Below are 22584 nucleotides of genomic sequence, written 5' to 3'. Positions count from 1 at the left end.
GGCTTAGTGAAATAATTATATAAATAATATATAGAGATAGATAGGTGTACCCAAGTACCACATACTGTCAATAACCATATTTTAATTGAAGCTGCCCTTTAAGACAATGATATAAAAACACTTTTTCTTAATAACATTAGTCTAAAAACCTCCTCTTTTGCCCCTAATTAGTCCTTTAGAAGCTTTTTGGCCCCAATTTTTGGAAGAAACTTGTATCCAGTTATTCCAGAACATAGTTCAGACATACCTGAACTGAGATTTACAAAAAAGTAGTAAATCTAAAACTTGTACTTCTGAAGATATTGCAATCTTTCAGAACTATAGCCTCAGTTGCTAAATAAGTGATTTTAAAAGGTACTAATGTTCTATATCCTCATTAGATTAGCTCTGTTCAGACAGACAAAAGGCTAAATTAAGTATGTCACTGCTCAGAAAATGAAAAATATTTACAAGCATGAAGCAACGTTGCATACAGAATGTTATTTACAGAATTATTTCTGAGTTTGCCTTAGGCTATAGTCAGTCCTCTTCGGGTTCCAAGCACCTTGTCTTTTCTCTGTTTTCTCCCTTGCTCATGTTTCTCCCGCCTGTCTTCTCTGTAAGTGAAAAGTGTCACATTAGATTACTCATGTACCAGTTTTAACAAAATTAGATAATGGAGATAAGAAAGTGTTCTTTTTAGTCTTTCAGATTATGTAGTATTGATGATTTTTACCAGAAAAGGTCATCCTTCTTGTGAAAGAGGCAGCAATCAGAGTATCTGATGCATTTCACAAAAACCAGAGACCGCAGCATAGAAATTAGACCTTACTTGATGAGCCACTTGTTCAAAATTAAAGCAGAATCCTGCAAGTTTGGATCTGTAGTGTCTCCTCACTATATCAGAATTAACTATTTTGAATCCATAAAGAGCCAGTATAATTCAAAGCTCTTCATAGATATAAAGTAAGTTTAAGTTCTGGATATTCTGAAGGAACCCATGCTCCTTTAGCAGTGCTTGGTAAAGAGGGCTCCTCAAACAAGACAGTTGTGGAAAGACGACCATTTCTTCAACTCAGAGCAACTGTGATTACTTGCTGCTTGGAAAGTACAGAAAAGTGGTGAGATTCTCTGTACCTGGTGCTGCCTCCTGCTAGAACAATATCTTCAAGGCACAAAGCTTTTTAACATGTCAAACCAATTAATTCTTTTCTACATACCTGGGCAGCCCTGGCCCCCAAGGATGAGGACACTCCTACCTTTTCTGCAGGTGGTCCCGTTTCACTGCCTTATTGTTTGGCACTGAATCATCTAGTTTGCTACTGGAGGGAATAAGTAGAACCTGCAACATAAAGTTGCAGTATATCCTCAGCTCTGAAGAGGAGTATTCTTGTTCAGGGCTCTAGCCAGACTCAACTCTCATTGTGGTCTTCAGGCCATGCAAGACAAGGGGAATTTCAGGAGGGAGGAAAAGGACAAGGACCAATATTCCTTTGAGCTTTCCCTTGTTGTGCTAAATAGTGCTCGAGTCTTCAGTTTTGGGGTTGACTACCAGACTTCAACCTGGGCATTTTATTGTTACATATATATAGCCCTGGAGGGTGGTGCTTCTGCAGAGTTTCTTTTCCTTTTGAAACACCCTAATATAAAGTAGGGAGGGGAGTTCGACTTCACCAGATGCATTGGCCCCGCAGGATATTAACTATAAGTTTAGGTGCTTGAGCTAGCCAGTTGCTTCTGCCCCTTGCATTCCATTTTCTTTTCATAACACCCCAACTAACACCCTGGCTCAAAAGCTCATAGGGCCTTTTTGCTTTTAAGTCCCCTTTTATCTTAAATTAACAACATATTCCTATATGCCTAGGGAAGTTCCCTAGTATGTAGAAGCCACTTTTTAAAAATAGCCCTATCTCATTTTCAAACTGTTAGGCACACAACCACCAGAATTACAGTAAAGGCAGGGATGTAAATTATGTTCCTGAGCTGGGCTGGGGTTAGAAGTGGGGTTAAATGGAGTTGCTTTGGCTTCACCTGACACATCATTGCTATAAGGAGGAACAAGTAGAACCTATAACAAAAGATTACATCTCCCTAGCCCTAAACCCTGCCTCCAAGATACTGTAGGCTGTTAGACATTAGTAGGCAGTTTGCCTCACTTCCTGGTTCTGCGCCCCCCCCCCCCCCCAACACTTTCAACCTCCCAGGAGCCACAGACCATGCTCAGTCCACACCTACCCCCCCAATTTCTGTTAAATTACAAGCGTATGTACTTCTGTGTACCTATGAAATCCCTTGAGTATGCAGAAGTACCTTATTTTGGAGGGACCTGTTTGCTATTAGTATATGCCAAGTACTAATATTTATCTACTGCTTTTCAAAAAGTTCTCAGAGCGGTTTACAGAGAAAGGGAAAAGATGGTACCCTAGACTGAAAAGGCTCTCAATCTAAAAAGAAATGTAGGAGACACACCAGCAAATGTCAATGGACAGTTCTGCTTTGCTGGGATTGGATAGGACAGTTGTTCTCCCCCCTGCTAAATACAAGAGAAAAGCAGGTTGCTCACCTGCAACTATTGATCTGGAAGTGATCCATTGCAGTCATAAGAGCGGGTTCTGTGCCTGTGCAGGACCATTCGAGCAGAATTGACTAACTCCTCAAAGCGCTTAGCCCTGCCCCCTACACGTGGTACACTTACTCAGCTTGAGTGGGCTAGCATTCGCTCCTCAGTTCCTGAAGGACCAACATTTGGATTCATTCATCGTATGGAAACAGACCACAGAACAGGTAAGTTGCCTGAAGTATTCTTGTAATATACATTTGGTCACATCTCATACTGCAGCGGGGCTGGTGGGAGGGTCTTATGACTGCAAAGGATCACTTCCAGATCTATAGTTATAGGTGAGCAACCTGTTTATCTGGATCATGATCCATTGCACTCATAAGAGTGGGTGACTAACGAGCTGTCAGTCTGGAGACAGGTGTAGTATGCTAAGGTAAGAACCCTTTTAGCACACTCCTCTCGAAACTGGCCTGAGCTGCAGAACAAAGGTACAAGATGTAGTGCTTGACAAAGCTATGCACAGAGGACCAGGTTGCTGTGGTGCAGATGTCTCTGAGCTCGCTGGTAGCCATATGGGCCACAGAAGTACATAGGAAGATGCTATATACTGAGTCAGACCATAGGTCCATCTAGCTCAGTATTGTCTACACAGACTGGCAGCAGCTTCTCCAAGGTTGCAGGCAAGAATCTCTCTCAGCTCTATCTTGGAGATGCCAGGGAGGGAACTTGTAACCTTCTGCTCTTCCCACAGCAGCTCCATCCCCTAAGCGGAATATCTTGCAGTGCTCACACATCAAGTCTCTCATTCACATGCAACCAGGGCAGACCCTGCTTAGCTAAGGGGACAAGTCATGCTTGCTACCACAAGACCAGCTCTCCTCTCCACAACAAGTAGCGTAAGCCCTTGTAGAGTGAGCCTGTATGGACTTTGGGGGCTCTACTTTCTGGTTCTTGTATGCCAGGAGAATGAGTTCCAGAATCCAGTGGGAAAATCTTTGCCTAGAAGTTTGGCAACCTTTCATCTTGCCATTGTAGCCAACAAAAAGGCGCCTGTTCTCCTATAGGGCCTGGTCAACTGCAAGTAGAAGAGTGCACGCCTCGCATCCAAAGAATGTAGCTGACACTCCAGAGCCGTTGTGGGATTTCAGAAGAAGGTAGGCAAGATGATGTCACTGTTTATATGGAAGTCAGTAACTCCGGGTCTAGGCGAAGCACCATCTTGTCCTCATGAAATTTAGTATACGGAGCGTCAGTGCGAAGGGCATTTAGTTTGCTGACCTGCAAAGCTGACATTATGGCCAACAGAAAGACAGTCTTTAGTGCTACAAGTTTAGGAGGGGGCGTTGCCATGGGCTCAAAGGGAGGCTCCATTAGAGCAAACAGCACAAGCAACAAACTCCATTGCTCAGGACAACAGATAGGTGGGTAGAGGTTGTTCAGGCCTTTTAAGAACCTTTTGGAGTCTGGATGCGAGAAAACTGTTGTTCCATCCCATCTGGGATGACGAGCAGAAATGGCAGCCAGATGGACTTTAATGGCGATGTTGGCCAGTTTCTGCTGCTTAAGGCTCGTGAGGTGCAGCAGGACTTGGCGAGATGTTGCAGAGTAAGGTAGAAAACCTTGCTGTGCATATAGCCTGAATCGCTTCCATTTATTATTGTAATAAATAATAAACTTCTTCCTGTTGGGGATGTCATTCAAAAGCTGATCCTCCAAGCAATCAAGTTTAGGGTTTTCAGGTCGGGATGGAGTCTTCCTGTAGCAGAAGATCTTCATGTTGAGGCATACGCCTGTGGCAGCCCTCCAATAGTCTGAGTGCTTGTTGAAACCGTGGCTGTCAGGGCCACCAGGGAGTAATCAACATACAATTTGAAGACTCCTGCAGGATTTTTGCTAGAACTCTGTTCAACAGAAGGTAAGGAGGAAAGATGTATAAAAACTTCTGACCCCAGTTGAATTCGAAGGCATCCACTCTGGAGATGTGGATGACACCAGCCCTCGAACAATACTAGGGGCACTTCTTGTTCCCCGATGTTGTGAACAGGTTGATTTCTGGAGATCCCAGGTCCTGAACAGTGGTTGAAGGTATGTAGGATTGACCTCCCATTCGTTTTGCTGCAGAAGAAGCTGCGACCTGCTGAGATGATCCGCTAGGGTCTTTTCCACACCTTTGATGTGGATAGTGATTAGGGTCATTTGTTGAGCTATGGGTCAGTTCCAAATCTGAAAGCTTAGCATGCGAAGGGAGCAGGAAACAGTCCCTCCCTGGTGGTTTAGATAAGCGATCACCATAGTATTGTCTAGTCTGATTTGAACCACCTTTCCTGTCAGTGATGGTTGGAAGGATTTAAGTGCCTGGAACATGCCAGGAGTTCTAAAAAAATTGATGTGCATTTGGCGCTGGATCAGAGACCACAGGCCTGGTGAACAAAGACCCCCTGCAATGGGCTCCCCAGCCTTGCAAAGAAGCATCCATTGTGACCCAGGCAGACGGTTGTGGTACTTGGGAGGGGAATCCCACCAGGAGATTGACCTCCTTTGTCCACCACTGGAGTGACACTAGGGTTGGGTACGGAATTGTCAGCAGCATCTGAGCATTGTCTACGTTGGGTTGGAAAACTGACAAACCAGAGTTGCAGATGTCTCAAAGTTTGGCGTAGTGCACAGTGGAGTTGCATGAAGCCATCAGGCCCAGTAATTTCTCTATCTCGTGAGCCTTTTGCCTGGGATGTACCATAAAGGTGGATATTAGGGTTTTGATGTGTAAGAAGCGCTCCATGGGCAGAAATGCACGCTGTTCTTCTGCATCGAGAATGGTCCCTATGTAGTCTATGCGCGTCACTGGCTGGAGTTTGGACTTTGACCACTTGACCTGGACTCCAAGATCCTCCAGTAAGTTTAGGACTGTCAAGACTTGCAACAAACTGACTTTTTATCCTTCCTGCCAGGAGCCAGTTGTTGAGATATGGAAATATTGCTAATCCTTGCATTTGAAGGTGCACTATGATCACAGCCATACATTTTGTAAATATGAGGCACCGTTGCCAGACCAAATGGGAGTATGTTGTACTGATAGATCTGCTGGCCCACCGTGAACCTGAAGTATTGCCTGTGATTGTGCTGGATCCCGATGTGGAAATATGCATCTCAGAGATCCAACACCACGTACCACTCCTCCCTGTGAAGGAGAGGACGGCTGCTCTGAAACGTCATGTGAAACTTGCGCACATCCACGTGGTGGTTCAGCCACTGTAGGTCCACAATCAGTCGTAGGCCTCTGTCCCGTTTCGGGATCTGGAATTAGCGAGAGTAAAAACCCCGCCACTGATCTGTCCATCAAACAGGTAATATTGCCCCCTTGTCCAAGAGAGTTTGAACTTCCTCCACCAGCAGTTGGGATGCAGGTGTGTACTTGATCCCATTGAACAATGGTAGGGTTGTGAATTCTATCGCATAGTCCATCTGGACTATGCAAAGGACCCAGCGGTCTGATGTTATGTTGTACCATGCAAAATGGAAGGTAGCAGAGAAGTCGATGGCATTGACTCCTAGATTAGGATATTCAGTGGACTGACCTCATGATCAAATGTGTTGTTTGCCTGTATCTGTGGTCTTTGGGTGGGTGCCTTGAGAGGCTCTTGATTTCTGGTTAAAGGGCTTCCTATTAAAGCATTGATATTGCTTTCGGAAGTCTCTTGTCCGTCTTTCTGAATATTGTCTTCTACTCTACTGGCAATATTTAAAGCTATGTCTGAAGGAGCCAAAAAGGTTTTTGCTGTAAACATTGGCTTTTTGATTGATTCCATTTTGGTGTCTGTGGTTTCACAGAAGGGACTCATTCTGTCAAAGGGCAGGTTCTCCACACAATCCTTCATGTCAGGTTGAAGCGCAGTAGAGCACAGCCAAACGTGTCTCCATAAAAAGACAGCAGTAGCCAATGTCCGAGATTTGGTTTCTGCCACATGTTTGGCATTGCTCAGCTGTTGTCTGGTTAACAGAGTAACTTTGGAATGAATATCACTGAACTTGACTAGAAACTCCTCTGGTGAAAGGTCAGCCTGTTCTTGAAAAAGCTCATCCCAAAGAGAGTGAGCATATTTAGCATAGCAGGCAGTGTAATTAGCAATTTTAACCTCCAGGCAAGAGGTAGAGCAGATTTTTCATCCAAGGACCTCTAACTTTTGTTCCTCCTTGTCCTCTGGTGTGGTGTGTCGCCTGCTGGTCTTAGAAGATGAGGCACAGAGTTGGGTGATGGATGCTTTAGTAGAAAGTCATCTTCTTCCGGAATCCTATACAAATTCTCCAAGCACTTGGAGGTGGGAACACAGGTTTGGAGAGCTTCCCAGGCCGACTTAGCAGCCTTAGAGATCACAGGCAGCATAGGGAGGTATACTGGCTGGGTGGGAGCTGTCGAGTTAAATATCAGGGTCATCCACATCTTGAGCCTGCTTCTTTAACTCCAGACCAAGTGCTGAAGCAATCTCAGATCTGTTTAAGAACGCATCTTTTCATTAGGAGACACATTGTCACCTGGCACCACCTTGATAGAGGGGTCATCAGGATGTTCAGAGCAACTGGAGCCCATAGAAGATAAATCAGAACCATCTGTTAAAATTATGGTACAAGGCCCAGAAGGAGCAGAACCTGTCTTCTTAGGGGCCATTTGAGTTGAAGAAGTAGAGGCATCAGGGGCCACTGTCTGGGTTGGTTGACTCTTGAGGACAAGGTTCCAGCAACTCAACCATCTGTGTAAACATTTAGGTTAGCTGGACAGGAGGTCTAGGCATTGAGTAATTGTCTTCTCTCAGTGGCATAACCTGGGTCGACATAAAAACTAAAGTGGTGGTTAGTGTAGGCACCGGAGTGACCTGGGTCGACAAAGTGACCATTACAGTCGCAGGCTTAGGCAATTCCGACAGAGGGATCATTTGTATGGTAATATGTACCATTGATGCAGAGGACTGGCAACAAGCCTTCGAAAGTCTATATTCCTGGTAATCAGACAGTAGTCTGGGGGAGCTCAATTGTACCTGCGATACATTCCCCTCCTCTGCTTCCACAAACTAAGCCTTGTGTGGTAACATAAGTCTGTTGGGACTTTCCATAGATGTGGACAAGTCTGCATTTGGAAAGGCTGGCGTTGAATGCGTAGAGAGATGAGCCCGAGAAGGTGAAGTTCCCGGAGTTCTTGATATAGAAAAAGATGTTCTATCCTGGGAGCACCAGGTCCCAAGCCAGCTTCTAGATCGTCGTCCGCATCAGTGTCAAAAGAGATGGAGAACATGTTCTGTCTGGATTGGCTGGAGATGGAGATTGCCCCAGCATCAGCACGGGTGACGGAGCACTCACGGCATCGAGTGGTCAATACTGTGGTTAGCATTGACTGCATTATTGTCATTGCCGAAGCTCAGCATCGTGCTGTTGATGTGGGAGAATCTAGCTCTACAATTTCTGGCGTCGATGGGTGAGATCAAGGGGCCAATGAGGCTGACTGAAGAGGCGCTGGGGAAGGGGAAGCCCTCAAAGGGGTGGGAGTCAGCTCGCGCCCAGTTTTGGCACCTTTCTCCCAATGCTTCTTGGAAGGTGATGCCCTTTTTGCATTGGAGCCCCAATGTTGAGACTTATGCCTCTTTTGATGTGTTGATTCAGAAAGCGGTTTAGGTGCCTTAAACATGTCGATGGAAGACATCAGAGCAACCCACGTCAAGGTTTTAGACTGCGCAATGGCAGACCCTGACTTCAACACTGAGCTCAATGTCTATCTCAGTAGCGTACTGGATGTCAAAGGTCCGCTGGGCCTTGTCTGCTGGAGATCTTGGCATCAGCATTCCGGGGTGCAGGATGTCGTTGGAAAGGAAAGCCTGAAAACGAAATGCTCTATTTTTTCTGGTCGGAGAAAGTAAGACAAATCTTACAAGTATTATTTTTATTACTGTGTAGAGGTATTGTGTTCTTCTCCCAAAGTAGGAAGAGTTCATGGTTGTCCGCTGAGGGAAGTTTCGCAATGCAGTGGAGACAGTGTTTAAAGGTTTTTTTCCTTATCCATAAATAAGAAATAAAATGACAATAATACTCAAGCGTCAAGCAAGAATTCTTTTTCTGTATGTAAGCCGTTAAGCAGTCCGAGGTTGTGTCAGAGAAAAATAACCCATTAGAGAACAAAGTTTAAACTTTGAGAGAAAATAGTCTGGTCTGGTCTGAGGATAATCTATTAATCGTATTAAAATTTTCATTTCCCACAGAAAAAACTGTTCCAATCTGAGGAACCAACACAACGGCAGTCAGAAAGCAACTGAGGAGAGAATGCTAGCCTGCCCAAACTGAGCAAGTGCTCCACACACAGGGGCGGAGCTAAGCCCTTCAAGGAGCTAGTCAGTTCTGCCTGAATGGTCCTGCGCAGGTGCAGAAACCACTCTTATGACTGCAACGGATCACAATCCAGATCAACCACTTTGAAAGGTGCCTCTTTGCCCAGTTAGCAGGAAGAACCATATTCTGTTTTCCCCTCTCTGCATTTGATGGCCTATATCGATGTTCCTCCCCTGTGAAAAGTCACCACACAGTGCTTAGGAACAGACTGCCCATTATTTCAGAGAGAGATGGTTTCAGAGAATTGTCACTTAGCTCTTGATAGTGGCTTTTGCAGATCCTTTGTAAAGCAGTGTTGAAGCTACACAACTTACCTGGTCTGGAGAAGTGGCTGTTTATAATTCTTCTTGTGGGAATGTGCAATATGAATGTTCTCCTTTGATTTGCCCCAAGGCTTTAGTTTCCCTGTAGTGACACAGAAGGAAAGCATGCTAAGATTAAACAACATCCATTCTATTCTGTCACCGCACAAATTGCTTCAGCAAGTTGAAGCTAGTAAGTTTGACAGCACATGAGTACTATTTACATGTTGAGATTGTCTAAGAGTGGTCACTAGTCAGCAATAAAGTAGTACCACAAAATACTGTTACTTAGCCTAAAGCTTGAGCACCAAAATGCATTAAAACTCAGTGAATTATTAGTTCAGGCAGCTTTAAGGCCCAGAGGTAGTATGCAGTAGCTCACACAGCTACTGAATTTCTTATCTAAGAAATATATTATCTGTGAATAATGAAGAAGAGCAACTCTGTCTAAGGTTCTGCAACATTCAGACCTTGTTTCCATTCACTGCAACCTGGCTTACACCAAAAGAGCACTTTCAGCTAACACACACGTTAAACCAAACTTCTAAAAAGATGGTATAAGGCAGAAAATGATACTCCAAGAAATGTTCTGAAACAGAATTACTGTAGGAAAAGAGTTTGCTCGTCTTGCAATACATGAACAAATTACTGGCTGCACTGAGATGTAGTGACAAGCTTTGGTTTGTCAGAACAAAAATACAGCACAGTAAGCCTTCGGTTCAGCTGCTGGAAAACTCCACTATGCGCACTGGGGGGTAGTGGTTGGTTGGTTAGTTAACACAACAAGAGAACCTGGTTTGTTATACAATAATGGTTTGCACAAACCAGTTTCCCATGTTCAGATGGTGCAGGAAACAGTTGTTCGTTACAAATCATGACCTTATTATTTCCTACCCCTCCCCACGAACAAATGAGAGAGGAATATGTGGGCCCAAATGCTTGATTACTCTTAATACAGCTGAATACTGATTCAACTGTTGTTGCCTGTGCTCTCATATCCCTTTTAGAGAAAAACTATTTCAGTACCTCTGTGTGGCTGATAACTTAGTGGCCTTGACAGACTTGCTTGGAGATCAAATACTGGCTTCTTAGTGCTTGTGGGCTCTGGAGTCCGAGCTGTGAACTTGAAGGGAGTTATAGCTGCCGGGGGGGGGGGGGGGGGTTGATGGGAAGAAAGGAAGCACACAGCATCAGTAAGCAGGGACAAGTTGTGTTTTGTTTCCTGCTTGAAGCTCCAAGTATAGAAGCTAAATTGTTTTTCATTTTATTTATTGCATATTCAGCTCATCATACATCCAAGTTCAACTACATTTCAGAATTATATCCTTAATCCTAAGAAGGTTAATGGGAGGGAATTATTTTCAAATGAACAAGTCTCTTATTTTCAATTAAGCAAGGGTCTGTTAGCTGAAAGGCCAATTATTTCCCAACACCAGTGTGGTTAGTACAAGGGGTAGAGCGGAGGAGTAATGGCACAGCAGGTTCAGATAACCAAGGACCCCAGACAGGGAACGAGAAAGCAAACAAGTGCTTCCCCCTTTAAGCCGCTAGAGCCACTGTCTACCCCAACACACTGGAAGGCAGAATTGTTATAGCTCCATGCTGAATTAATTCTTTTCCTTCTCCATGTCTGTTGCACCAGCACAAAGTCCTTCCAATACTTTAGACACAGAAAAGAAAGCAAATCTTTTCCTTCCCTTTTTGCATCATGCCCATTAGATTGCAAACTAAATTTTTGTACAGCACCCAAAAATGTCTAGGCAACATATAAACTCACAATCCAACTGTGTTTAATACTAGCCTAAAGATCCAGCACCAGTGATATATGCTGCAGGAATAGCTTCTTTGTATGGAATGACATGCAGACAACAGCCTTTGTGGATGTTTTTGTTTCAAGTTTGGTTTTAGTTACCAGAATTTGTTGCATTCTCTGCTAGTTGACATTTTGTTGCATGTTCCTTGAAGTACTTACTAGTCACAGATGTATTGCTCATCTGGTTATCTGGGGTGCAAGCATCAAGAAATGGAGATTTCCTAGATGGTGTCTTGGTCAAGGAGCGCTTGTGTTCATTATCCTTTGTGGACTCGGAGAATCTGAACAAATCAATTATTTAGCATGATTTAATGGCTGAGTTTCAGTATTCCTTATAACAAGTTTCACCCAAACATCCATTGCTCCAACACATACTTTTTCACTACACTGAAGACAAGTACCAAGACCTACAAGAGTAACAGTGTTAAAATTAAACATTTCTATTCCATAGCATTATATAAGTTTGTGATAATTCATCTCACATTACCAAATATTAACTATTATCACATTTTATTAGTAAGTAATGCCTTCTAGTACTCTTTACCTGACGTTCATTTTGGTAGTTATACTTTTATTTGCAGTGCCATGAGAATTATGTGGCGAGCGCTGGAAGTTCACAGGAGTAGAGTTAGTGGAGAGGCTCTTCTTTTGAGGACAGGGGCTTAATAAGAGTCTTCTGAAACTGGAACGTGTCTGCAAACATGAAGAACAGCAGCTCATTTTAGAGTTTGGCTTTTCCAATTTGGAGTAAAAGTTGATAAAGACCAAAGACCATTTGTTTTTAAGAGTTTAACCAGAATTTTAACTTGTTTTAAGCAATGGCAGAAGGACATAACTAAATTTGTTTGGAAAGGGAAAAGACCAAGAATTAATTTTAAAAATTTAACAGATGCAAAGGAAAGAGGTGGTCTTACCCTACCAGACTTAAGGTTGTATTTTGATGCTGTTTGTTTGACGTGGTTAAAAGAATGGATAACATTAAGAAATTCTAGATTACTTGATCTGGAGGGATTTGACAGAAGGTTTGGATGGCATTCATATTTGTGGTATGACAAAAGTAAAGTACATAAAGATTTTCTTAACCACTATATAAGAAGGAGTTTAATGAGAGTCTGGGTAAAATATAAAAAATGGTTATAGGGATCTGTCATATTTTCAAGAAAAGGACTGTAAGTTAAAAAGTTTAACTGAAGTACAAAATTTGGTTAGTGATTGGTTTCAGTACCATCAGCTAAATGAAGTTTATAAGAAGGATCTTAAAGTTGGATTTGAGGATCAGATGTCGAGATTTGAGAAAATGATGTGAAAATGATGAAAAATTAGTTTCTAAAATGTATAAGCTTGCTTTTGGAGGAGACAAGAGACGAAGTGGTTAAAATGACTATGGTAAAATGGGCTCAAGATGTGGGTTATAATATAGAATTGGCAGCCTGGGAAAAATTATGGAAAACTGATTTAAAGTTCACTGCATGTTATGTTCTAAAAGAAAATTATTATAAAATGATGTATAGGTGGTATTTGACACCAAAAAAACTGGCATTAATGTATAAAAATGTTTCAAATAAATGTTGGAAATGTGGACACTCTGAAGGAACCTTTTTTCATATGTGATGGACTTGTAGGAAGGCTAAGGCCTTTTGGGACATGATATATAATGAGTTAAAGAAAATATTTAAAATGACATTTCCCAAGAAGCCAGAATCCTTCCTGCTGGGAATAACGCAAGAAGTGTTTTCTACAACTAATTTAACATTTTTTATGTACGCTACCACGGCGGCCAGAATAATATATGCACAGAAATGGAAGAGTAATGAACTGCCTTCAAAAGAAGATTGGTTGATAAAAATTTTGGAATATGCGGAGATGGCAAAACTTACAGTACTGATAAGAGACCAAAATTTAGAATGCTTTAAAGAAGATTGGAAACCATTCTTATTATATTTAAAGAACTATTATCCTAATATTGATTTTACAACAGGGTTTGAAATCTAGTAATATTAGCAGGTTGGGTAGATCAAAATCGTGTTTGTAAGGTTTAGATCTATGTTTTGAATTATTATTATAGCAAGGGTTAATTTTATAGTTGGTGATTCACGAGGAGGTGTGAGCGGGAAGTCCATATTTGTTCATTATGTTGTGAATGTTAAGATATTGTTAAAATTAATAAAAATTTAATTAAAAAAAGAATTTAACCAGAATTTCTCTTCACCTTGGAATTACTGTTCCGAGTTTCCTTCTGAGATGTCTTCAGACAGTTACTCTTCTTAGCCATCATCTGCCAATATTGGAAATAAACCATTTTGTACTTGTATCAATAAAATCTAATAGTTCTTTTTTGAATGGTGTTCTAGGTCCCTTATCACAAGCTGTCAAGTTAAAAAGTATGGAGTTTGTGGCTTTGCCAAAAATTAGATTTCTCTTGACTCTCTTGGGCAAAGCAACACTAACAAAAAAGTTTCATACCTTTGCAGTACAGATTGTGTGTTACTGACATTTTATTAATCCAATAGTAGGTCTGCAGTGCAGAAAAGTCCCATTCTTCCTACAGAATTGTGTTCCATCAGCAAAATGAAAGTTAGGCCATTGGTTGGGCTACTATGTTGTCAGAATATTTACTTAAACTAAACTATGAATAAATTTATTTCATGCAAAAACAGAAGTACACTGCTGGTGGCAAATTCTTCAAAAGTTAGGAGGGATGATTTATTCTTTGTTCAGGGACATTCACATATGCATTTCTCCTGGTTACTAGTACAATTGGAATGAAACTCTGAAAACCAGAAAGACTATTATATATTGTTGGGGCAGGTGAAATATCACATACCTTGACCTCATTTACTGAATTGCTGAATTTTTTAATCATGCTGTTTTTCCTTTCAATATAATCATCAATAGATTGCATTTTCTTGAACTGAGCCTCATGAAGTTTCTTGAAGTCTATAGAAAAGGAATACACTATTAATATTTTTCTTTACACAGACTGATCCAGTCTAGAGCAATTGCTTATGCATGGGAGCTATATTCCTTCCTTCAAAAAGCATTCCTCATACCTCCTAAAAGTCAGGAGCTCTCTGGAGCAGCACCCCATAAAGTATAAGAAAATCCCCATTAGAAGGCATTCTTCCCACCCTCAGTTCATGTGTAAATGCTTCTTACTTGTGGATGGGTGTGTGTTTTCATCTCACCCATATAGAACTTATCAGCATGTCCAACACTGGGTCCCAAAAAAACCAAGCAATTAAGACAGAAGTAGTATGATGGTTGAAGGAAACAGTATGCTTGGGCTATTTCTTTTAAATATTTCTTATGTTTATTAGGTGTTCTCTGACAGTAAACACAAGAAATTAAAAACTCGGAAGGAATATTAATATGGTCAAGTGTTGAATTTAGCGAATAAAAGCTCCCCCCCCCTCCATTAGCTATGAAAGCATTTTTCTGCTTTGTGCACACACCAAAGAGGGGAGGGGGAAAGAGTGTGTGAACACAACCTGACATTCATTTTTCCAGCTGTTTGCACACTGTTTAATTAAGTTGAATAAGCATGGTTGGAAATCAGAAGGATGGTGAACAATTATTGTGATAAAGGAGTTTTATATAGGATTCCTAGTGTTAGCAGGGTGCTCAGCTTAATGTGAACAGAGTCACCTTTCAACTGCTGTGTGATTTTTCTTCTTTTACAGCAAATGTAAAGTTCAAATCATAGATTGCCACTACTAGAGATTTATCTGGGCTAAACATACTTTATTCAATAGACTACCAGCAGATTGGAGACCAAACTGTAAAACAATTTATCCACAATAAACTCCAGAGACGTAACAGGTTGCATTTACAGTTGAACAAGCCTACAACTGGAAAGCCTGTATCTGTAGTCTCTTAGAGTAAACAAAGAATGCATGTACTGCAGCACCATCATTTCCCACTCTTGTAGATAAGGGAGTTTATCTCAAAATATCAAAACAAATTATTTTGACACACTTAAATAAAGCGTCAGGAACCATCTTGCTCCTATAATAGCAGAGAAGACAGAAATGCCTGGGGTGGGCTACTTTAATCTAATGGTTCCAGTCCAGCTGAAATGGCCCTTTACACCTTAAAACATTATCAAAAAATTATCTTTCCCAGAGAGTAAGTGGAATAAGCTATAATCAAATCACCAGACTTAAAAATATCTAATACCTAAGCTAGAGTTTTTCACTGCAAGGTCTGACAGGCAGTGTTAGCTCCCAGTGACACTTTAACTGTTTATTAATTTATTATTATTTATCATCATCATAACCATTTCAATTTCTATACCACCCTTCCAAAAATGGTTCAGGGCGGTTTACACAGAGAAATAATAAGTAAATAAGATGGATCCCTGTCCCCAAAGGGCTCACAATCTAAAAAGAAACATAAGATGGGCATCAGCAACAGTCATTGGAGGTAATGTGCTGGGGTTGGTAAGGCCATATACTCTCCCCCTGCTAAATAAAAGATAATCACCACGTTAAAAGATGCCTCTTTGCCAAGTTAGCATTAGGCCTGTGTGAAGTTTTGAATAAAGCAAAATATTCCACACAGCCCGTCTGGCATCACACAGAGGCAACCTTTCCCACCATGCAGTGCTTTATTGGGTGGCAGGCAGGGGCACCTGAGAAACTGAGCACCCTTGAGCCTCAGAACTATCCTGTAAGGTGTACACAGAGTGCTGAAAAGTATCGTTCTAGCACTGTGTGCATGCCTTCTAAGATGGCAATGAAGCTCAAGAGTGCTCAGTTTCTCTCAAAGGCCATCCATTTGCCAGTGCTGGGAAAAGCCCAGCACTATGCATAGGTCAACACAGTGGTCTCACACTGAAGGTTTTTGACAAGTGGCCCCCGTTTCAAAAATAGTGAAAATTACCGACTTAAGCAGTCTGCATCAGAGAATGAAAGGTAGCAAGCTACCAGTCAATATAGTAGAGTGGATTATACCCATGCTCATGATATATGCTTACATATCTCCATATGCACATTTTAAGTATTTATGCTTTATTGCAAAACTCCTCCGGCACTTTTGTAGTGGTGGACTATTCCACAACATATACTTTATTTCAAATATTTCATTTCTTGCATAAATTACTTTGAGCTTATGAGAAGTGGTATACAAGTCTCTTGAATACATATATGCAACTTTGGGGCAATCCCACCAACAACTATATGAATTATTTGGACAGTCTTTGTGCAAGTACCCTATAAAACCTACTTGGAGTGGTGGACACGACTCCTTTTCTTCCAGATTTGGACAGGGTGGCTGTGAATTGAGGTTTTTTTCCAGGAGTGCAATCTGATCAGGAACAAAACTGTTTTTAGAATTAGTAGGAAACAGAACAATGCTGCATAATCTCAAACTGTTTTTAGGATTCTCACGTCTCCAAAGTTTAAACAACCAAATCTAGATTTCTACATTTCCATCAAGAATAATCTTTCCTAGAACGGGCAGCTTTCAGACCAGTCTTACATTAGCATAAACGTTGCTGCACTAGCATTAGGACATTGCATAAATACAGTAATCTTTTTTTCCAAAACTAATTCTTGCACAAGTAGATATTGTACTAGCAGTACAGCAACACAGCACACTAGCTAATTGTTGTGCTCTATCTTGCACCCAGAATAATTCCTCTTGCAGTAGCACAATATTGCAGAACACTGCAAAGAGTTCTTCAGCTAGCATAACTGTGCTTGCTATGTCTAATGCTTGCTATGATTTAGTACAAGTTGTTTTAACTGCTTTGTGAAACAGTAATAGTCCTTGGGTGGCATCCAGACTAAGGACTCAGCATAAGCTCTACTGTCACAAAAGGAGCATTCTGGTTATGCAAGGACACCTTGGGCAAGTGCAATGCTCCCCCCAATTCATGGAAGAGCTTGCAATATCAGAGCCCTTAGTCTGGATGCCGTCCCATACCAATGGAAAGGCAGAAAATAATATAGAATAAGGGGACTTCTGTTCTAGAAAGTGTAGTTGTCATTGTAGGACCTCCATCTTCCATGTTTCAAGAACAAAAACATCTTCATTAATTTTCTCACCAAAGATAGTGGCACTGGCCTACTTCCAATGTCATCCGATTGGCTCAAAATAGGGTTACTTCTACTCCAAGAGTCAATGCACACTCACAATGCTACAGAAGTTACTAAGTTAAAGAATCTCACACCAGACCCATCATGAGAGCAATAGTAAGGGAAAGATTGGACAATTTGGTGCCTGAGGAGGCTGCTTCTTCTTCTTCTTTTTTTTTGCCAGCTTCAAAACTTTGTTCACATCCTGATTTGTCCCAGCTTCTGGGGTTGGGGCAGCAGGGGCTGAATGTGTAGCTGGCAAATACTCACTACTACCTTATCAAAATATCGCAAACAAGCATGCATTTGTAAGTATAAGTTACTGTGAACTTTTTTCTTCCTAGCAGGAATACTCTCTCTTTGTTGACTTGGAGTAGCTGAATTCTCTGTCAAGTTCCCTGCAGTTCCGCTGTTCTCTAAATATTTGTTTTGGTTCAACATCTTTCCAGATCCGGCACCCTCAGACCTTTCACTTTCTTTCAGCTCCATCAGCACCTGCAGTTGAAATATGTGAGTCAGATATATACTGTTAGAGGTGGCAGTTCATTTTCTATTCCTACTATGCTCTATGCACATTTCGTTTCAATCTGAACAGAAACAGAAAATAAAGACTAACACAGAAAGCATGATTAAATATACAAATATTGTCAAATGTACAGGGAAAACTTGATATCTACAGATTCATTATCTGTGTATCCATGGTCGGGTAAAAGACACCTGACCTCAGCAAATGCCAGGGGGCGGGAGGACATGTTGACTTCATGTACCCGCAGGTTAGAGGTGGCCGGAAGTGACCACAGAAGTCATTTCCAGCTGCCATTTTGTTTCTTAGAGCCACAAAATGGCTTCCCTTAAAAAAAAAAACTGGTGATTTTCAGGCATTCTGGGGGCACAGTGCAACACAGGGTGGTAGCAAAGTGTGGTAAGGCGCTCCCCGCCACATCTGAGAGAAAATCAGCATTTTCCCGGTGACCCGAAACCTAACTCCCAATTACCCATTGAAATAATGCCTTAATATTAACGGTTTCTGTATCCCCCATTGCAACCATGCAATGGAATCCCTGCGAGTACTGAGGTCCTCCTGTAGACTGGTGTATGCCATTTTTAAGACTTTTATAGTAATTAGTAAAAATATAGAATTAGAACAGTACTCTAAATTTGCATTTCAACAAGAAAGCTTTCTTAAACAATTTATCTGCAGATTATCAAATCAAAGTTTATTACAGTCAATGACCAGACAAAATCTTATGTCAAACAAAGTAATGTACAACACCTCTCACAGCCCTCAGGGTCATATTTTGGTGATGCAGTGGGCTTCAGAGGGAAGGGGAGAGAGGCGAAGAGTGCCCCGTCTTCCGTACAAGTGTCAGTGTAGCAGTATCACACTACTGAATGTGTTAATGTCTATCTTAGTTTCATAAAATACATTAGTAACAACGAATGGATGCCAACACAATATCAGGTAAGCTTCACAATATAAAAGTTGCAATGTCTTTCAGGTGATTATCCCTAGGAAATATGTGGAAAAGAGTAAATGTTTTATTGATTTCCTGAGTATTCCAATAAAAGTTAGGACTGTGTATCAAAATCTCCAACAGAAATGCACCATCTCTCGCAGGCAGGTGATCCTAATGCAGTCAGCACGAGGCAGTACTTGCCATTTCTGGTGCAGTGGGGAGGGGGCTTTGCACTGGAATGGGAGCCCGTGGAATCACTAGGAAGCTGCAAACGGGACACTGAGAAAGTGCATGATGACATGTGGGAATTGTAGTACCAAGTATCCCAGTTAACCTTCCTATCATCCCATTCGCACCTGCCTGGAGATCCTGAATGTCTTCCCAGTGTCCCAATTGCAGCCTCCTATTCTGGTGAAAAGCTCACCCCACTGCTGAAAATAGCAAGTACTGCCTGGCATTGACCATGTCAGAAGCACCCACTTCCATGGGGTAACCAAGGGGATGGTGCATTTCTGTCAAAGATGGAGATTCCGATGTGCAGGCCTCATAAAAAACATTTTCTTCCCCCTTAAAGCTTTGAATTTTTTAGCATTCTATTTAAACCATTAAATTAACACTAAGTGTTTTTTGTGTTCTCCCCTCACCCCAATCAAATATTTCAGTTCAACTATTTGGCTACTTGAAAAACTTTTGAGACACAACATGGGAAACTAATATTTTAACTAAAAAAAGAAAAAGGTTATACAAGATGCCAGATCAGATTACAATCTATTTCTCACTGCTTCAAATAAGCAATGGTGAACTGAAAAGGATTATTGGAAAAGAGCGATATATCTCTTATACACATTCCAAGAACGTCAACTTTCATTTTGATTTTTTTTTAAAAGCAAATTGCTAACACTTCAAGGCTTGTAAATGTGTCTTGGCAAAACTTCAGATGATAGAGCAGAATCAAAGCATGGATTTCAGTGGCCTGCATAGCTCTTTGCCCTCCTCTGATGATTAGCAAAGGAAGAATAAATGATATGGCACAAGTAAACGGATATAAGTTATGCAATGCTACAAATGTTGAGTGCTTTAAAGAGTGCCAGATACACACAATACTTGTTGAAGCTTTAAACATTTGATTTTTACCCAAGGTCTATTCACATGTTATATTCAACATAAGTACAGCAGTACATTTCCAATTGGTACTCTGCATTTGAAAGGGCCTGTACCATGTTCATTTAAAAAGAACCTATGTACAGACATCCACAAAAAAACATGTATGTGTACAGACACCTGAACGCATATACAGCATAATGTTTGAATAGGGCTCTATTCTATTTTATGTACAGTATACCGCTTTTGATAGGGGTAACATCCAGACTGGTCAGTCTTGACTATACACCACTGACATCAACGAGACAAATTAGTCATGACAAACTTAAGTCCCATTAATTTCATGGGACTTAGTAATGACCAACTTCATTTGGATGTTGTCCATTTTAAATAGAACACACTATGCAATAGAACAAAACACTCATTAGGGAAATGAATTAGTAACGTATTTACCTGAATAGAAGATGACTGAATTTAAGACAACCCCCTTAAAAAGTAGACGGTAAATACACATTATACCCGCATTTACTCAAAAAGAACAGGACTCTGAATGTAAGATGACCTTCTGATTTCCAATATCAAAAAATATGGAAAAAAACCTAGTCTGGGATTCAGGTAAACACAGTAGTTTCACAGAAAGCAGTAGCAGAGGGCAAAGGTCATTTTCAGCAACCAACAGAGAGAAAAAAATGTCAACAGGCAAGTAGTATTCCTAAAACAAAAGTCTGATGGACATGAAGTCACCTCTTTCACCGGAGAAAGTGCTAGATACTGTCCACTAACCTCTTCTTCTAGATTTTCCTGTACATTATCTCTCTTCTGTTTTCTACGCCTTTTGGTGACCAAGGACATGTCTAAAGGTATCTGACTGCTATCAAGCTCCTCTGTATCTTCAGAAGATGAGATACCTCTTTTGTTGATCTGTATAAAATAAATTGGATCATATTATTCTAGTGTACTGATTTTTCCATGTTATTTAGGCTGGATCTTAATTAGTGAATGTGGAAGGAAGTTCTTAAAGTGAAACTCACCACCACCAGCACCGTATCCCCAAATTAGCTCCCTACACATACCCAAAAAAGTATCTTCAAAGTAGGAGACTTTCACAAATGGGATGTGGGGAAAGAAAACACAAGTTTGCTTGTGAGAAAATACACAGTTCTTAGAAATCAAACCTTTGTGATGATCATCTTCCCCTATTTATCCCTGCCTTCATTTCCTTCCACTTATTCCTTCATGTCAATATCTAGATTATAAACCCAAATGGGCAGAAAGCTGGGTCCTCATTCTTTGTGGAGCATTACATACATGACACAGTAAGATAAAATTTAGTGAGATTTTCTCAGCTACCGCCACTGACCTATTGTGATTTTACAGATCCTGTTTGGTCATTTCATGAACAGGATCATAGTTTGTTGCAAGAAGAAATGTGATAAAGCAAGTCAATGCTAGTTGAAAATGGGTTGCATACGAATGTTGTGTTCAAGAGACAAAAAGCAAATTCCATTCCATAAGAAAGCACTGTAGTAGTATCTTTTAAAGATTAATAATAAAGTGTGAAAATATTTCTGCACTTACCATACTACCATTTTCCTGTACTGACTCTTGGAAGTGCTGCTTCAATGCATTTAATAACTTGTCTGCCTACAGAACAATTATGAGACCAAGATAAATTAAAGTCAAAACACCTGTACAAATTAGTTATTCTAATTATGCAAGTAGTAACAGATATGTGAAAAATACTTTTACAGCTATTAACAATAAGTTTGTCTTGAAAGGCATGTGCAGCTGGGTATTTTTAAAAATTGGATTTCTAACTAACAAAGCACATCATTGTTCAGATTGGAAATATGCTCTTAACTGCTATTTTACTTAGCTTTTAGAAGTTGGGCGAAGATATTGTACTTAAAAAGAGGAACACTGGACAGTGTCATTTGGTTTCAGTCCTGGCTATTTAAAACACACAACAAAAGAATAATCTGCAGATCACCCTCTGCTGTAAGATTTTATCCCTTGTGAGCAATACTCATTACAAACTGGATCACCAACCATTGGGCATTGGTCCATATAGCTCAGTATTGCCTACACTGACTGGCAGTAGATTCTCCAAGGTTTCAGGCAGGAGTCTCTCCCAGGCCAGCCCTACCTAGGGATGCCAGGGGTCAGCTAAAGCCTTGGAAAACCACTGCCAGTCAGTGTTGACAAAAGTGAGCAAGGTGGGCCAATGGTCCGACTCGGTATAAGGCAGCTTCCTCGGTTTCGAGTTCACAAAGTTGGGGAGCCACTGATGTAGGAAGCAAGGCTGGCGGAGCAGGGTGTCCACATTTCATTCTCTGGCAGGCTCCTGTGCCAGAAAGGAAGCTAAGCAAAGCAGAGCTTTGCCCTCTCCGTCGTCTTCATCTCGCCTCCCCCCACTAAGAAAGAGCATCGTCTGTTTCGTTTCTACAGGTCAGACTAATGTTGAAGATAGAGGAGCGAGACCAGAAAAAGGGGGAAGGGGGGAGGGGACTCTTCTTGCCTAGAGAAAAGAGAGGCATCTCCCCCGCGCGATCGCCGCCCCTACCACCACCTCCCACACCGCTCGCCACAGCAGCATTTCCTACCCGCTGCCCAGACCTTCCCCTTCGCAGCCATCCTAACCCCGCACCTTCAGGTTGGCCTTCAGCCCCACTACTTTCGCCAGGCACTGAAGCTCGCTGTACTTTAGCTTCTCCAGGTGCTGCGGAGAGGGCGCCTCCATGATGATGGGAAATAAAAGCCTTGATGCTCGCCTAGGGAGGCGCTCACAATAGGCTCAGTCAATTCTCCTCAACTTGCCGCTCTCTCTGCGCTCCCAATCTGTTCAACCGCCGCGCTTCAAATCCACCCGCCCAGCTACAGCGCGCGCAATCTCTCCACTTCCCCGAAAAATCTACGTTCAGTACTT

At 41.5% G+C, this 22584-nt stretch overlaps 1 protein-coding gene across 3 annotated transcripts; it reads right to left on the bottom strand.

The window, feature by feature from the left end:
- Positions 1–62: 62 nt before the first annotated feature.
- On the bottom strand, positions 63–22576 carry NUSAP1 (nucleolar and spindle associated protein 1). Of its 3 annotated transcripts, none has more exons than XM_053285816.1 (12): positions 22306–22576; positions 21237–21302; positions 20442–20579; positions 17424–17595; positions 16247–16327; positions 13848–13960; positions 13233–13298; positions 11568–11716; positions 11183–11304; positions 10237–10350; positions 9223–9313; positions 63–596 (listed from the first exon to the last, which is right to left on the bottom strand). In XM_053285816.1, exons 1-12 carry the CDS (start codon positions 22396–22398, stop codon positions 509–511), a joined length of 1293 nt encoding a protein of 430 aa, XP_053141791.1. In that variant the 5' UTR covers positions 22399–22576; the 3' UTR covers positions 63–508. The 3 variants fall into 3 exon arrangements, with proteins under 3 accessions (XP_053141791.1, XP_053141792.1, XP_053141793.1); XM_053285817.1 differs by having other exon boundaries at positions 17454–17595; XM_053285818.1 differs by lacking the exon at positions 13233–13298.
- Between the last annotated feature and the right edge of the window lie 8 nt (positions 22577–22584).

This window comes from Hemicordylus capensis, chromosome 1 (assembly GCF_027244095.1).
Source record: "Hemicordylus capensis ecotype Gifberg chromosome 1, rHemCap1.1.pri, whole genome shotgun sequence".
NCBI classification, from domain to species: Eukaryota; Metazoa; Chordata; class Lepidosauria; order Squamata; family Cordylidae; genus Hemicordylus; species Hemicordylus capensis.
Note: the sequence above shows the minus strand (reverse complement) of the source record. Positions and strands in the feature narration are given on the sequence as shown.

Bases quoted from the DNA above. Each gene is read 5' to 3' on its own strand.
- NUSAP1 (XM_053285816.1), bottom strand. From the start codon at position 22,398: ATGGAGGCGCCCTCTCCGCAGCACCTGGAGAAGCTAAAGTACAGCGAG. The intron at 20,580-21,236 runs GTAAGTGCAGAA...TATTTTATACAG, and splicing joins TACAGGAAAATGGTAGTATG to ATCAACAAAAGAGGTATCTC. The intron at 9,314-10,236 runs GTACTGAAATAG...GTGTCACTACAG, and splicing joins AAGTTATCAGCCACACAGAG to GGAAACTAAAGCCTTGGGGC.